The 18,046-nt window shown below is 40.0% G+C and overlaps 1 protein-coding gene across 1 annotated transcript in view; it reads left to right on the forward strand.

The window, feature by feature from the left end:
• The window catches only part of ATXN10 (ataxin 10), a 173,595-nt gene that overhangs the window by 27,311 nt on the left and 128,238 nt on the right, over positions 1-18,046 (forward strand). The window contains exons 4-5 of the mRNA XM_066358660.1: positions 9,614-9,710; positions 14,255-14,413. Coding sequence (XP_066214757.1) covers positions 9,614-9,710; positions 14,255-14,413 — 256 coding nt within the window. The remainder of the gene's footprint in view (positions 1-9,613; positions 9,711-14,254; positions 14,414-18,046) is intronic.

An 18,046-nucleotide genomic window follows, 5' to 3' on the forward strand; every position in this document is an offset into this window, starting at 1 on the left:
GGTGATGGTGCATTTTGGTTGTCTGACCCCACTCTGCAGAACTTGGTTGTGCAGCCCCAGGCAGGGAGCATAGTGGTTTTTGGTTTTTCTGGATGGGTCCTGATCTGGGTGCTGGGTTTGATCCAAAGAGTGACCAAACCAGACAAGAGTCCCTGCCCTCAGGGTGCTTACATTTCACTGCAGGGAACCAGATGCTAAATACAGTTAAGGTAATATATAGTGCCACAGAGCAGGAAGGGTCCTGATCGAGAGCTGGAGCGGCTGCAGGTATGGGATTAAGAGCAGAACCAACTTACTCTGATGCTCCAGAAGCTTTTCTAGACTTCTTTCAGTGGTTTTGGTTCTTGAGCTATTAGCATCAACATTTCTTCTTTGAACTAGGGGTATTCTTTTAACATCATGTTAGAAAAAAATCCTAGAATTTAAACATAGGATATCTTTATCCAAAGAATTGAAATACTTTATGGGTAAACCTAAGTTACTTCATAAGGAAAAATATTACTCAATGTAAATATCTGGCTTATAAGTAGTTGTAGTTAAATTCTTTTCTTTTTTTTTTTTGTATTTTTCTGAAGTTGGAAATGGGGAGGCAGTCAGACAGACTCCTGCATGCACCCGACTGGGATCCACCCGGCATGCCCCCCAGGGGGCGATGCTCTGCCGCAATCAGAGCCATTCTAGTGCCTGAGGCAGAGGCCATAGAGCCATCCTCAGCGCCCGGGCCAACTTTGCTCCAATGGAGCCTTGGCTGCAGGAGGAGAAGAGAGAGACAGAGAGGAAGAGAGGGGGAGGGGCGGAGAAGCAGATGGGTGCTTCTCCTGTGTGCCCTGGCTGGTAATCGAACCTGGGACTCCTGCGTGCCAGGCCGACGCTCTACCACTGAGCCAACAGGCCAGGGCCTAAATTCTTTTTATTAAGGAAATTATAACATAATTCAACAAATACTTCTTTTATTTTCATGTTCACGTTTCCTTTTATTGTCCTTTCATTGTTTCTGTGAGCAATGCTTCCCAGAGTTGTAAAGAAAAGCATCACTCCTTCCTTTGAGCTTGCTCTCAGTGGCAGGAAATAATTTCTATCCAGAGTGGGAAATCCCTATAAAGAAAGAATATTCTACTAATTAGGGGGACATGTCATTGTAATAATGACATTTTTAATAATTATAGTTTGCAAAGCACTATTGTGTGTAGTATCACCATTTAGTCTATAGAGCAGCTCTGGGAAACGGGGGGTCTTATTCCCATTTATGGGTGTAAGAGAAGCCTGAAGGTCAAAAGTCTTAATGATTTGCCTGGTAGTTTACAGCTAGTCAGAGGCAGAAAGGGGACTTGAACTTGTGACTTAAAGCAGGTTCAAGCTCTCTCCACCATATGTCTTCTCACAGGCTGACCTCTCCAGGGTGGAGCAGGAGGGAGATGCATTGTGGGTGCCATGGAAGCTGGTGGTTGGCATAGAGGAAGTGTTTGATTATCTCCTGCCCCTTAGTGGTGAGGCCAGCAGGGAAGCCAGTGGGAGGGCCGCAAGGACAGCAGGAACTGTCACTTTGTCACATAAAAACTCTGGAGCAACCCTTGTCTTGCTTTATTCATAACAAATACTTCTTTCAATGGGAAATCTCCAGGTATATTTGAAATGCTTTGATTTGTAAATTGGTTTATATACAGTTCCTAATCCCTGCTCTTATACAAAGTGAGGCATGTGCATGCTGCTGTGGGAGGTGGAGTGTTGAGGCTGCGGTCTCTACAGGGGAGAAATGAGGTGCAGAGTGAGATGGGTGAGATTAGCTGTTTTTATTTAGAGCTCACCAGTTAAAATTCCTGCATCTTATATTTGATTTAGAATTCTTTTTTTTTTTTTTAAACAGAGACAGAGTCAGAGGGATAGATAGGGACAGACAGACAGGAATGGAGAGAGATGAGAAGCATCAATCATCAGTTTTTTGTTGCAACACCTTAGTTGTTCATTGATTGTTTTCTCATATGTGCCTTGACCTGGGGCCTTCAGCAAACCGAGTAACCCCTTGCTTGAGCCAGCGACCTTGGGTCCAAGCTGATGAGCTTTGCTCAAACCAGATGGGCCCATGCTCAAGCCGGCGACCTCGGGGGTCTTGAACCTGGATCCTCTGCATCCCAGTCTGACACTCTATACACTGTGCCACTGCCTGGTCAGGTTAGATTTCTCTTTTTTGTTTGTTGTATTTGTTTATTCAGTGAGAGGAGGAGAGGCAGAGACAGACTCCCACATGTGCGCCCCAACCGGGATCCACCTGACAAGCCCACTAGGAGGGGATGCTCTGCCCATCTTGGGCGTTGCTCTGTTGCTTAGCAGCCAAGCTCTTCTTAGATTCTGAGGCGGAGGCCATGGAGCCATCCTCAGCACCTGGGGCCAACTTCTTCAAATTGAGCTATGGCTGCAGGAGTGGGGAGAGAGAGAGAGAAAAAAAAAAAGAGAAAGGAAAGGGATGGAGAAGCAGATGAGTGTTTTTCCTTTGTGCCCTGACTGGGAATTGAACCCAGGACATCCAGATGCCGGGCTGACACTCTACCACTGAGCCAACCAGCCAAGGCCTGGAATTCTTCTTTTGAGAAATTGTGATTAATTTTTGAATTAAGTTAGCTAAGAATTTACAAAGTGTTTGCTCTCAGTTTTTTTTAAACAGCAATGTTTCGAATTTTCTCAAGAAATTGGCAGGATGTAGGATTAAACTATAAAGTGTCTTTAAGATATTATAAAATTATTCTTGTTACTCCACTTTATAATTAAAGGAAAGCCTCAGTGCGCCACCTGAGGGATTAAAAATCATCAGTAAAAGACATTTCACTCTCTTGAACTGAAAGGCAGCTGTTTTTGAAGTCTGTGTGTGGCATGGTAATTCAGAATGAGTTCAGAATGTACTATGTTTTGTAATTGCTAAAAACACTAATGTGAGAGATGGTGTGGCTCTGTCAATGCTGCATGCTGTGGTGGGCCATGGGTCTCTCCTGGAACAATGCACTCCGGAGTGAGATGCCAGAGGAAGTGCTCTGCGAGCGAATGCTGTGATTAAATAGCTATCAGCCGGACCCCATACCCCACTCAGGCACTCAGACACTCTTCCCCTGAAATTATCCCCATTCTCTCTGCCTCACCAGTGCATCTCTTTCTTCCTTTCATCAGACAATCATATGCTCTCCTGTTTTTCATCTTCAAACTATCTTCCCTGGGCTCCATGTCCCCCCTCAGTCCATTTTCCCTTTTCTCTTCTCTTCTCTTTCCCATATATGTTACAATAAATGATTATTTCATTTTACAGGATTAATTTTCTCTTCACTGATGCAAGTAGATGATCTATCAAAAAAATTTAAAGGAGCCAATTTCTGAAACTTTCTTTGAAACAGTTTGTAATTAATGAGTACATTGGTTGTTTGGTTGTTGGCTTGGCTGGTCATTGATATCCTCCAGTTAGAGAGACTGGACTGTTACCGACCTGTTTTATATTAGGTGTATGAGAGTTGTCCACAATTTAGGTAGCTGCAGTTGTATCAGCTTTAAAATTTTTATTGACATGAGAGTCATGTAAGATAAAACGAGCCACTTAAAACTGGCATTTAACACATTTACAGGGTTGTACACCCAGCACCTCTATCTAATCTCTAATTGGAAATATTTTTATGACCCCAAAAGGAAACCTTGTGACCCCTGAGCGGCTGTTCCATCTCCCACTCCCTTAAGTCTCTGGCAGCCACTGTTTTGCCTTTTGTGTTGTTTGTGGTATTACCTGTTCTGAGTATTTCCTATGAATGGAATTATAGAATTATGAGATCGTTTGTGTCTGGTTTTTTTCACTTAGTGTGTTTTTTGAGGTTTATTCATATTATAGCATGTATCAGAACTCTGTTGTTTTATTCCTCAGTAATGTTCTATTGAATGCTCATACCACATTTTCTTATCCATGCATTCATTGATGAACATTTGGGTAGTTTCTACCACTTGGCTATTGTGTCACCTATAAACACGTGCATGTACGTGTACTTGTCTGACCTAGGAATGGAATTGCTTGGTTAATTGTATATTTACATTTTTAAGAAACTGCCAGATTTTCCCACAGCAGCTGAACCACTTTACATTTTTACCAAAAATGTACAGGGTTCCAGTTTCTCCACATCCTTGCCAAAATATATTTCCCTTAATTTAGATTCTAATCATCCTAGTGGGTATGAAGTGGTATCTCATTGTGGTTTTGAGTTGCATTTCCCTAGTGATTAATGATGTTGAATATCTCATGTTCTTGCTGGCCATTTGTCAGTTCTCTTTGGGGAAATATCTATTCAAGTCCTTGACCCAGTTTTTAATTGGGCTGCTTGTCTTTTTCTTGTCAAGTTATAAGAGTTACTTATATATTGTGGATACTAGGAATTAGGTGGAATTTATAGATCTTTCTGGGGAGAATTGCCAAGTCAATGATACTATGTTTTTTAGTTGGTGAGTATGGAACATCTATTTATTTAGTTTCTTTAATATTTCAGTTTTATTAGTTTCAAGTCAAAATTTGTGTTTAGTCAGAGTTGGAAGACAGTTACTGAGGCAAGAAGGAAAACAAGCTAAGTTTTCTCACCACCTTCTTGAAAAAGTCAGCTAAGGATATTAATGAATCTTATTTGGAATTCAACAATGAAATTTGGATTTAACAATGAAACTTAAAAAAATATTTGTAGTATGTTAGTTCAAAACTAATAACAAGTCTTTTAAAAGGTATTCTGGTTTCTAATAAAGTGCCTGTAGTCTTCTCTATTTGTCCGTGAGAACCTTATTCTTGGTAGAATGTTAGCAGGGTATCTGTGCCAGGTTTTTTGTTAACCACTTTTGAGGTAAGAACTATAATTACATTGTCAAAATAATATTTAGAGTATTATTTTCAGAGAATAATTACAGTGGTGTGACGAATATATTATGCTCATCAAATTTTATGTAAACACAAGCATGAGTTATTTTAATTGAGTTATTGGTGTTATTTTTGGCCAATACTTTTCTAATCTGTAAAAATAATGTTGGGATTTTTGAGGGGCTTTGTAACATTTGCAGTATTTACATAAAGATCATTTGATAGCTGTTTGGTAAAAGTAAACTGTCATTTGTACTTGTCTGGAGTTTTCTTTGCTTGTTTCTGGGACGTCTTTAAACCTTTCTCTTCCCAGAATGTGCTCTGATTCAGAGCGCTCATTGCCTGATGAGTTGTGGGTCAGTTGGCTTTCAGACCAACTTATGTTGTTGTCTATTTTTATGTGTTAAAGTTGACCAGGTTTGAGTTTTAATAATTCTAAAATACTCCGTAGAAATATAAATGTTATTTAAAACTATGACTTATCTTAAGATTAAAAACGAAGACTTTTATTATAAACATTTTATAATTTCATTGTAGCTTAATTTTATTAAAAGATTTTATTTTATTGATTTCAGAGAGAGGAGAAAGAGAGGAGAGAGATAGAGAAGGGGTAGGGGAGCAGAAAGCATCGACTCCTAGTAGTTGCTTCCTGTATGTGCCTTGACCGGGCAAGCCTGGGGTTTCAAACTGGCGACCTCAACATTCCATGTTGACTCTATCCACTGCGCCACCACGGGTCAGGCAATAATTTTTAATAAAAAATTCAGAAAAGTAGGAAGAAAAATGATCATCATTATTTATGGAGGCAACATTAGATACATACTTAACTTGTTTTTGTAGTCATTTTTCAGTATTTGTATTTATGAGTATGTATGTGTATGTGCAGTTTTGTATCCTGTGCTTTAGTTTTATATTACAATATTAACTTAATTCAGTTTTGAGGTTCTTGGCACATTTTCTTTTAATACTTTTTAAATTTCAGCGTTTTGATTTTTTGGCCACAGTTTTGCAGTCTGTCTTTGAACCACCAGTTGTTGGTTACGATAAATAAATAGCGTGGCACACTTACACACCTTATCCTTTTAATTATTACAACTGCTCTGCCTTTGAGGTTTCGGAACCAGCAGCCTGTCCTGTGCTCAACCAGGGTGTAGGCGACAGGGTTTGAAGGGAAGGTGCAGATCCTGGGAGAGTGCAAGGTCGGGGAAAGAGCTCTGGGGCTGAGTCCGCAGGCTAGCTTTTCTCTTCTAGCAAAGCAGAGATCTAGAAGATTTAAGGTCTTTAAAGTTCACTTGCCCTTAAAAATGCCCCCAGGTTGATGCCTGGTGGGAATTCCTTTAATGAAACAAAATCTTTCAAATACATTCTCTGGTGGCTTTTGACCTTTGGTGGTCAACTTGAATCCTTGTGCCCTGGAAGGGTCACTGCTGTTTTTGTCTCTGTACTCGCACCACTTACAAGCCTCATGTCCTGAGCAAGTCAGTGAACATTTGAACTTTGATCTACTCTTGTGTAAAGTGGGGAGCAATATTAATACCGCCCTCATAGGTTGTCACAGGCTGCAGGGAGACATCTTTTGTAGGGAGGGACCATGACTCGGAACGTGCTTTGAAGCACTCCTAAGAAGTTTCTGGCTGTTGGACATGGCTGGTTGTCAGCCCTGCAGGAGCTAATCAACAGAGAAGACCTGCAGGAGGTCATTGCGGAAGCCTGGCCAACAGGGCCCAGGAACGGGGATGAAAGCCTGCTCTCCCTGCATCCCCACCGCACCTGCTGCTATTCCTTTTATAAGTCCTTGAAAGGAAAGTGTAGCTCCTTCATTTTCACCATCATCTTTCCTGGTGGTACGTGCACTTAAAGTTATACATTTCCCTCTGTGTTTCATTTTAGCTGCATCTTGCAAGTTTTGGTTTGTTGTATTTTTTGTTAACATCTGGTTTGAAATATTTTATTTCCATTATGATTTCTTTTTTGTTTCCTGGGTTATTTAGAACCATATCTCTTAGTTTTAAATAGAAGGACTGTTCTAATTATTTTGGGGATTTATTTCTAGTATAAATGCAATGTGGTTGGTGAACATTATTCATATGTCAGTTCTTTAAAATTTGTCAAGAGTTGTCTTCTCCACTATTATATACTGAAATACTGTTTACAGTATGCCAGATGGTGAGAAGGCTGTGTGTGCTGCAGGTTTTTTTAACTCATTTTTTATTAATGAGTTCATATATAACTACCAAGTAGAGCTTCTGATATGTGTGAGGCAACACTCATACCATATTGAGTTGTTAACTACAGGGATAAATCTAGAATTGTGATTCTTTATAAGTGTGTAACTTTGGTCAAGTTACTGATAACCTCTGTGGGTCTTGGTTTCTTGTGCTCTATAATGAGTATAAAAGTACCTGTCTCAATAAGAGGATTCTTATAAGGATTTATACTATAAGCACTCATGGTTTCTATTTAAAGTCTCTGACTACAGGACCAAACACGTTTTAATTTAAACTTTGAAAATCTGACTTTTTAAACTGACATTTATCAAGTCCATATTATGTGCTGGTAAAGAGGGTGGCCAGGTGAGCGTTGAATGTGTTCCTTACTGCAGTGGTCCCCAACCCCCGGGCCGCAGACTGGAACCGGTCCGTGGCCATTTGGTACCAGTCCACAGAGAAAGAATAAATAACTTACATTATTTCCGTTTTATTTATATTTAAATCTGAACGGTGTTTTATTTTTAAAAAATGACCAGATTCCCTCTGTTACATTCATCTAAGACTCACTCTTGACACTTGTCTCGTAAGTTCGACAATTATATTTAAAAATACCACAGTTTTTACGCCAGTCGCATAATTTTGTTTTGTGCATTTATCTGTCCCACCCTAAAGGCTGGTCCGTGAAAATATTTTCTGACATTAAACCTGTCCGTGGCCCAAAAAAGGTTGGGGACCACTGCCCTACTGCATGCTCAGCACTTTTAGTGAGTTCACACTTCATCCTTACAATAGATACTGTTATCCCATTATATGGTAAAGAAATTGGATCTTACTAAGGTTAAGTAACTTGGGCAGTTAAGTACTAAGTTGGGAATTGAACTTAGGTCTTCTTTTTTTTTTCTTTTTCTCTTTTTGGTCACTAAATAGTTTTATTTTACTGTTAGTTTTTTTTAATAGACTTTATTTTTCAGAGCAGTTTTAGGTTCACAGTAGAATGGACAGGAGGTACAGAGATGTCTCATGCGTCTCCTGCCCCCACATCCATGCAACCTTTCCCACTATCAACATCTGACAGCAAAGCAATTCACTTGTTCCAGTTATTCTGACACATCATCATCACCCAGACAGAGTTCAGAGTTTACATCCAGGTTCACTCTTGATGTGCTCATTCTGTGGGGTTGAGCAAATGTGTGATGCTGTGTATCTACCAGTATAGTTTGATAAAGTACAGTTTCACTGCCCTCAAAGCCCCCTTTATTTCACCTGCTCATCCCTCCCTACCCTAATCCTTGACAGTCACTGTTCCTTTTATTGTCTCTATTGTTTTGCCTTTTCCAGACTGTCATAACAGTTGGGATCGCTGCCGTGTGCAGCCTCTTCAGATTGGCATCTTTCAGTCAGTGATGTGCATTTTAAATTTCCTCATTGTCTTTTCACAGCTTACCACATCATTTCTTTTTAGCTCTGAATACTGTTTCATTGTCTGAATGGACCAAGGTTTGTCCATTCACCTACTTACTGAAAGATATCTTGATTGCCAAGCTTTGGCAATTATGAAAAAAGCTGCTATTAACAGTTGTGTGCAGGTTTTTGTGTGGACATAAATTTTCAGTTCCTTTAGGTAAATACCAAGGATCATGACTGCTGGATCGTATGCTAAGAGGATGATTAGTTTTGTGGAAAAATCGCCACAGTCTGTTCCAGAGCAGCTGCACCGTTTGCATTCTCAGCAACCATGAGTGAGGGTCCTGCTGCTTTTCGTCCTCCCCAGCCTGTAGTGTCATTGGCATTCTAGCTTTTGGCCAGTATTTTGTGGTTTTATTTGGTGAAATAGTCTAAATATATCAACAGGGTTACTAATAAATTATATTCAAATCTTTTAAATATACTCTATTTTTGTCTGCTTATTCTATAAGTTTCTGAGAAAGGTCAGTTATACTAACCTAATTTAACTGTGGATTTTTCTCTTTCCTCTGTACTTTTGTTCATTTTTCTTTTATTTATATATTTGAGGCCATGTTATTAGGTCATTCCAATTTAAAATTGTTACATCTTTCTGGTGAAGTAAGTGTGATTCTGAAATGTCTTTTTACAAAAATCTCCAATAATGCTTTTTGCTTTAAGAATTAGCCTTAAGAGTTATTATATCTGGTTTTCAGTGTTCTCTGATGTTCTTTTTAGGCCTAGTTTTAACCCTGTGTTTTACCATGTTTTAACTTTAAAAACTCTAGTCTAAGAGTAACTTGTTAAATATTGGAGTACATATTCCAGTATTTTATGTAATTACAGTTATATTTGTATTTATATTTACAGTCTTTTTAAGAAGTTTGTTAACTTTTGTAGAGTACATTGTTTTGGTAAGGCATTATTCAATAATGATGTCATATGCAAAATTTCATTGTGTCTAGAGACCTTTGTAGTTAAAAGAAGTGAACAGAAACTTCCTGCTTAACAATATTGGGACTATTTCTTATTAAGATGTATTCATTGTGTTAAAAATATATTTTAATCATATGTCTTTTTTACTTGTATAAATTCTCAGCTTTCCGCTGTGGCCTGCAGTTTTTAGGCAACATTGCCTCACGGAATGAAGATTCCCAGGCCATCGTTTGGGTGCATGCGTTCCCAGAACTCTTCCTGTGAGTATATTGATAAGAGTTTTTCTGACTTTGCAAAGATTGTGGTTATGTCATTCCATTTACATGACTTTCATAAACAAAAATGAACCTTTGCTAATAGAAATAAGGACAGTGGTTTTTCTTGGTGGTAGGTTCAGGAAAGGGTGAGGGAGGGCACACGGGAGTCTTCTGGGGTTCCGAGAACGTCTATAGCCTAATCTGGGTGGTGGTTACATACATGTGTACATGTTTAAACATTTATTGATTTTTGATTTGTGCCCTTTGTTGTATGCCAGTTTCACTTTAAGAAAATAAAAGTTTGGGTTAAAATGAGAACTGTTGTTCTTAACGAACACTAATATTTAAGAAAAAAAGCCCTAAAACATTGACGTGTGGGTGATGAGTTAATCATTCATGTATTTATTGAGCACTTCCTGCATGCTCGGCACAACACTGTATGTTTCAGTAGATGTGGAGAATTGTCAATGTGGGTACCTGGGATCTCCTGCTTTGTTAGAGTAGCTCTGTTAGTTTATAAGAAGTTAAGCATTAAGTGAAAAGGTGAGCAAGTGGAGAAGGCAGAACAGGGAAGAGGAAAAGCATTGTCTGGGGACAGAGGCCTGGCTTCTAATCCTGGCTGTGTTGCCACTAAATGGGGTCACTTTGCAGAATAGCAGCTGTTGTTCGAATTCCCTGAGTTGGGCATTTCTGTGTATTTCCCCTTTTCTGTGCACAGCGTACAGGTAAGTGGCGCTGTCCCCACTTGGACAGGATGAACTGACACTTCGTGCTGATAGGTGGCAGAGCTGGAATTTAAATTTAACCCCCCCCCCCCCCCACACACACACACACACACTGCTTTAGGATCCTGAGCCTGTGCTCTTCAAATACCTGCTCCTGAAATTCTTTGCTGCCTTCCCTGGTTGCATAGGCTATTCTAGGTCATAGTATGGTATTTGGATCTGATAATTCTCATGTTCCTTTTAGCTCACTGACTGTAACTGCCGCTCAGATCTCTGCAGGTAAAGAGAGTTGAAGGCATACGTATGTCTGCTATCTTTATAACTAGTTATAATGGAGCTTAGGTGGAAGGAAAGAACTGGAATTCAGACTACAGAAATAACAATTACTTATTTTTGAGAATTCATTCCTTTAAAACACTCTGGGTGCCAAGTCTGAGCTAGATGAGTGGCATATGGCTAACTTGTCATTAATTATTCCCAAAAAACTCATGCTGAGATGGGGGAGATAGAGGAATTGGTGAGCACATTGTAGTGCAGGAGCTGACAACTAGATGAATCCAGGTGTCACAGAAACATAGAGGAGAGGCCCTTGAATAAGTAGGTTCTCGGAGAAGTCATGACAGTTTACTAGGTGCTTTACATATATTACCTCATCCTCGTAGAGGCCCTGTGAGGTAGGCTGAGAAAGTCTCATTATAGTGTTCCATTTTTATATCAGAAAACACTGTAAGAGGCTAGGTGACTTCACTCTTGGTGTATGTCTGAGACAGATATAACCAAATTTGAATTCCAGCTTTGGCTGGTACTGTCTTTGTGTCTTTGGGCATACAGTGGTGCCTTGAGATACGAGCAGATTAACATACGAATTTTTTAAGATATGAGCTGCAACTCAGTCCATATTTTTGTTCGAGATCCAAGCGAAATTCGAGATACGAGTCGTACTTCGGGAAGCTGCCGCTAGTTGGCGCCGCGTTGGTGCATGGGTCCAGTATCAGGAGCACAACACCAGCATCTCGTTCTTTCTCACATGGTACCCACAGAATCAAGTCAAACCGCGCGTGCTGTACTCGTTCTTGCATCATTTTTGCATTTTTTACTAACTTTTTTTGTGTGCTATTATGGGGCCAAAGAAAGTGAGTGTAAAGGACAGTGGTGAGAAGAAGAGAATGATGTCGATAGAGATAAAGTAAGAAATACTAGAAAAACACGAGCGTATTATACGAGTGATTGAACTGGCAAGGCTGTACGACCACAATATATCTACAATTTGTACCATCCTTAAACAAACAGATGCCATCCAAAGCGCAAATCCAGCAAAAGTAACTACAGTTCTGTCCCAATTAAGGACAAATATCCATGAAGAAATGGAGAAGCTTCTGCTGGTGTGGTTGAAAGAGAAAGAGCTGGCAGGAGATCCAGTGACGGAGACTGTAATATGTGAAAAGGCACGTATTATTTACGGGGACTTGAAGAAGAAAGAACCATCAACCTCAAAAGAGGCAGCAGAAGATACATTTAAGGCAAGTAACGGCTGGTTTGAACATTTCAAGAAGAAATCTGGCATCCACTGGGTGGTGAGGCATGGTGAAGCTGCGAGTGCTGACGTTAAGGCAGCTGAGGAGTACATTGCATGTTTTGCTGCGCTTATCGCAAAGGAAGGTTACATACCCCAACAAGTGTTCAACTGTGACGAAACAGGATTGTTTTGGAAAAAAATGCCCCGGTGGACTTTCATCACCACGGAGGAAAAAAAGCTGCCAGGCCATAAACCCATGAAGGACCGTCTGACTCTTGCATTGTGTGCAAATGCTAGTGGTGACTGTAAAGTAAAGCCACTGCTAGTGTATCATTCTGAAAATCCTCGAGCCTTTAAGACTCACAAGATTCTTTAAGAAAAACCGCAGGTTATGTGGCGTGCCAATGCTGGGGCATGGGTTACACAGCAGTTTTTTATTGAATAGGTAAATCTCGTCTTTGGTCTTAAAGTGAAGAAATATCTTCAAGAAAATAAACTTCCGATGAAAGCATTACTAATCCTTGATAATACTCCAGCCCACCCACCTGGTCTTGAAGATGACATTGTCAGTGAGTTCAAATTCGTGAAAGTCCTCTACCTTTCACCCAACACGACTTCAGTCTTGCAACCTATGGATCAGCAGGTCATTTCCAACTTTAAAAAGCTTTACACAAAGCACTTGTTCCACTGCTGCTTTGAGGTGACTGAGAATACAATTCCAACCCTTCAAGAGTTTTAGAAAGATCACCACAGCATCGTGATATGTTTACGCATTATTGACTTGGCATGGCAAGAGGTTATAAGAAGAACCTTGAACTCGGCATGGAAAAAGTTATGGCCTGATGTTGTTGCAGACAGGGACTTCGAAAGAGTCGAACCAGAGACCTAGACCGAGGTAGAAGCATTGAAGTAGATTGTGTCCCTAGGAAAGTCAATGGCTCTGGAGGTAGATGAGGGTGATGTAAATGAGCTCGTCAAGGAACATGAGGAGGAACTCTCAACTGAGGAGTTGAAGGAGCTGCAGATGTTACAACATACTGAGCTTCTGCAAGAGATTAGTAGTGAGGAAGAGGTAGAGTCGGAGGAAGTGATTTCTACAAGTGAAATTAAAGACATGCTGGCAATGTGGGAGAAGCTTTCAAGTTTCATTGAAAAGAAACACCCAGAAACAGTTTCAACTGGTTGTGCTTTAGCACTTTTTAATGACACTTGTTTGTCACATTTCTGTAACATTTTAAAAGGCAGGCAAAAGCAAACCTCTTTGGATAGATTTTTATTCAAAAGTCCTGCAAGTGAAAGTGCCAAAAGTGCAGCCAAAAAGGCAAAAACAGGTGATGATTAAATGAAAAATATGTAATGTTAAGCTTAGGTTAAGTTTAAAGTTAAGAAAGTGCATTTTTTTACAATTAAGTTTTTGTGGTTTTATTTTAAGTAAAGAAAGTGCAGTTTTAGTTTTGTTTAAAGTAAAGAAAATGCAGTTTTAGTTTACATTTAGTGTTAAGAAAGTGCAATTTTTAGTTTACGTGTCTACAGTGCCTGCATCCCTTTTTCCCTCCCTCCTCCTCCACCATTCACCTCCATTAGCCGCACTCATCTGTCTCCAAGGTAAGAATACAGTACTAAATAACACTTTTTTCTTTTATTTCATATATTTTGTTATGCATTGGTAAAGTATACATGTGTGCTTCTTAATTAAAAACATGTCTTTTTTCATAATTTAGGATAGTTTGGGGATGTTTCACAGGGCTGGAACGGATTAAATCTATTTCAGTTATTTTAAATGGGAGAAATTTGTTTGATATACGAGTTGACTGACTTACGAACTCGGTTACAGATAGAATTAAACTCATATCTCAAGGTACCATTGTATAAAGTCAATACATTCTTTAACTGAGCTATAAATAAGGCTAATACTTTCTCTGGAATACTATTATGAATTTTAAATGAGAAATAAAATTCTGCCATAGGGCATGACTTATAATTAACAATAGCTAAATTGAGACCTTCCTAAGGTCACAGAGATGATGGGTAGATGAACCAGGACTTACATGGGGGCTTTTGACTCCAATTTTTATTTCTTGCTAATATACCACCTTCCCCTTAAACATTCTGTCCTTCTTAACTATTAATGGATACGTTTGTGTTGTGACTAATTTTATACTTGCTCTTTTTACAGAAAATAATGTACTTATTTCAAAGTGTTGTGATTCTTCATTAAATTCTTAAAAATTCAGTAGGTACTGAATTTAGTCATATTTTATCATGCTGTTAAATCAGGCTAACACTTTCTTTTCTTTATTTGGAAGATCTTGCTTAAATCATCCAGACAAAAAAATTGTTGCCTACTCTTCAATGATTTTGTTCACATCCCTTAACTCTGAAAGAATGAAAGAACTGGAAGAAAACCTCAATATTGCAATTAATGTCATAGAAGCTCACCAGAAACAGCCTGAGTCGGAATGGCCGTGAGTATTTTTTGTATGTGTGTGACAAAAGATAAAGGGACAGATAGGGCCAGACAGGCAGGAAGGGAGAGAGATGAGAAGCATCATTTCTTCAATGCGGCTCCTTAGTCTCTTTAGTTGTTCATTGACTCTTTTCTCATGTGCCTTGACTGGGGGACTCTAGCAGAGCTAGTGACCCCTTGCTTAAGCCAGTGACTTTGGGCTTCAAGCCAGCAACCGTGGGGTCATTCTGTGATCTCACACTCAAGCCAGTGACCCCACATTCAAGCTGGTGAGCCTTTGCCCAAGCCGATGAGCCCATGTTCTACCCGGCAACCTTGGGGTTTTGAACCTGGGTTCTCTGCGTGCCAGTCTGATGCTCTATCCACTGCGCCACCGCCTGGTCAGACCAGGCCAGATTACTTTTCTTAAAGAGATTTTATAATTTGAATTATAATTATTGGACAATAAGTTAAAACAACACATGCAGACAAAATAAGGAACGTTTCTCAGCAGACCCTGGAGGCTTTGTGGGAGAGGAAAAGTGAGGTTTAAGTGGGCCCTTGAAGGATGAGGAGAAGTTTTTAAGGCCCTGAGGAGGTTGAGGGCACTCTGTGTGGGAGGCAACATAACGTGCAGATATGCAGGTACTTTGGAGTGTGCACATGGCTTTTGTGGCTGCGTAGATGTTTCACTCAGGATTAGAGGTTGATATGTGTATTGTGGGCATAGCTTGGAGAAAACATTTATTGTCACATCATGTTCGAGGTTAGTTAACACACTTTATGTAATTTCATTCTACTTAAATATAGTGAGATTTGTTTTATGGCCTAACATCTGGTCTGTCCTGGAGAATGTTCCATGTTATTGAGAATAATGTGGATTGTTTTGGGGGGTGGGTTTTATCGATGTCTGTTAGGTCTAGTTGGCTTATAGTGTTGTTCAGGCCTTCTCCTTTGTTTGTCTTCTGTCTAGTTGTTCATTATTTCAAGTGGGTTAGTCTCTATTTCTCCTTTCCATTTGGTCAGTTTTTGCTTCACTTCTTTTCAGACTTTGTTGTTAGGTGCAGATCTATTAGTAATGGCTATGTCTTCTGAAGAATTGACACTTTCATCATTATAAAATTCATTAAAAATTGTGTTGTTTTTCTTTATTAGTGCTTCTTTTTTTTTTTCTTTAAAATCTATTTTTATGTCTGTTTTTCACATAGCGGTCAGTATGTTTAGAACACAGATTGTCTCTGGGAGGGAAGCCTTGATCCGTCAGTAACCCACTTGCACTTCATAGGCGAGGAATGACCTTGCCCAGTTTGGGCTTTTTTTAATTATTATTATTTTTAATTCAGTGAGAGGAGGGGAGGTAGACAGACTCCCATATGTGCCCCAACCAGGTTTCACCCGGCAAGCCCACTAGGGGGCAGTGCTCTGCCCATCTGGGACGTTGCTCAATTGCTCAGCAACTGAGCTCTTCTTAGCACCTAAGATGGAGGCCATGGAGCCATCCTCAGCACCTGGGGCTAACTCGCTTCCGTTGAGCCATGGCTGCAGGAGGAGAAGAGAGAGAGAGAGAGAGAGAGAGAGAGAGAAGGGGGAAGAGTGGAGAAGCAGATGGTCAGTTCTCCTGTGTGCCTTGACCAGGAATCGAACTGGGGATATTCACACGCTGGGCTGACACTCTACCATTGGCCAGAGCCAGTTTGGCCTCTTTTAGTGTGAACTTTACTGTTCTGTTAAAATTATACCTAATTTAAAAATAAGTTCTATTTCTGAACATTTATTTTATTGGAGTTATTGCTTTCACACAAACCGAAGCTGGTACAAAAATAATTTTATTATTGGAAACCTCCCTCAGTATGTGAGTGTTTTTAAATGATGAATGAATCATTAGGTTACTAAGATACAGACATTTTCTGTAGCTGAATTGTTTCCTTTGTTAAGTATCTTAGCTCTATATTTTAACCATCTATAATGTTTTAGCAGCTTGGAATAAAGGACAAAAGATCTTGAAGGACAAAATATAAGACCTACTTCAGGATAGCTCAAGTTAAAGTTATCAGATGTCACTAGATGAGGCTAGACAGGAAAAAGGGTGGAAAGTAGTCGTTAACTGATGTTACGACTCTGGATGTTAAGCTGTGGAACTAGGTAAGGTCACCCAGGAATGAGCAATGATAGAGTAGAGGTCTTAAAGATTGACATGGGCCACGACCACTTTGGGCAGATATAAAGAACAGCTGCTAGCGACAGGCAGGAGGAAAGCCCAAGAGAGAGACCAACATAGGACGAAAACGAGACACTGAGCCAGCACTGATGCGGTCACAGCAGTCCATGCTCTGGATGCTTTGACTTGTGTGAGAGGAACTCTGTATTTGGTAAACAGAAATGAGACTACAAAACATTCAGCAGTGTCCAAGAAAATTATTACTTTTCACTGTTAAATATGAACCCATCCCTGAACATTAAGAGAAAAAAATCTACTTCTTGACCTCCCACCTCCCAGCACGCGATAGCCAATAGTGAGTACAAAACGACATGGTGTTAGAATTCATGAGTTTAGTATCTTTTCTTGGAAAGGGACAAATGTAAGGTTTCAGTAACTTTGAATCTTTTTGTTTTGATTCACACAGGAAAGTGTAGGCGAGGACAGCTTTGGCTCTGCTCAGTTTGAATTATTGGGATGATATCCTTCTAAAAATGCTGGTTTCTCTTGTTCGTAGGTGTTAAAGATGTGTTTATGCTCTTAGATAACCCTGGATGAATCCAGGGTTGAATGTTGGCATTTTAATCCATCCGAACCTGGCAGCCTAGTAAATATGCATGAGAAGGTCAGAAAAGAATAGGCAGGGACAGCGTGGAGTCACGGAGGAGGGTGGGGGACAGGGATGACAAGGCGGTGCTGCCCTGTGCTGCCTCTCTGAGGTGAGGGTGCGCTGTGTTTGAGGTCTTGTTTTCCTGCCACTGCCATCCTGTGACTATATTCCCACCATGTATGAACGAGGGTCCTGCGCCTCAAGCAGTGTTAACCAAGTTGGTTAACTTGCCCAGCATCACGAAACCAGTGTTGAGGAGAGACAAGAGTTGAAAGCTATGATGAACTTCAGGCTTACGCTTTCTTACTGTATTACAAATTGTAAGAATTAGGTGAGCCATGAGCTACTTCAGTTTGGCCTTCATCAGCATAAACTTATATCACTCTGCTGAACTTATATACATAGTTTCACTACAAAAGCAGATTTATAACTGTGAGTGGAGTACTACTTTTGGGTCATATTTGGGTTATCTGGTTGATTTATTTTGCATGACAGAGTTTCACTCCCAGATTTCTATCTCTGTTGCTCTGGGGATGTTTCTTGCCTTATGCATATACATTTTACTATTTCCTTAACTATAAAGATATTAGGGAGATAAAAATAATTGTTCTTCCTGTTGTGGTTTGAATCTGTTGTCCCTCTTCTGCTCCCCCACACACTCAGACTTTGCTGCATGTGACACTTGTCTGTGTGACTGGGAGCTCCCTGATGGGAGATTTAGTGCTGCTGTTGGATCCTTAACAAGATAGTGTCTGGCCTGTGATGGGTGTGGCAGTAGGCAGGATCCTTCTGAGTTCTCAGTGCCAGAAGCCCTGCTCAGAAGGCATGTGCACAGAAGGGCATTG

Source organism: Saccopteryx leptura, chromosome 1 (assembly GCF_036850995.1).
Source record: "Saccopteryx leptura isolate mSacLep1 chromosome 1, mSacLep1_pri_phased_curated, whole genome shotgun sequence".
Lineage (NCBI taxonomy): Eukaryota > Metazoa > Chordata > Mammalia > Chiroptera > Emballonuridae > Saccopteryx > Saccopteryx leptura.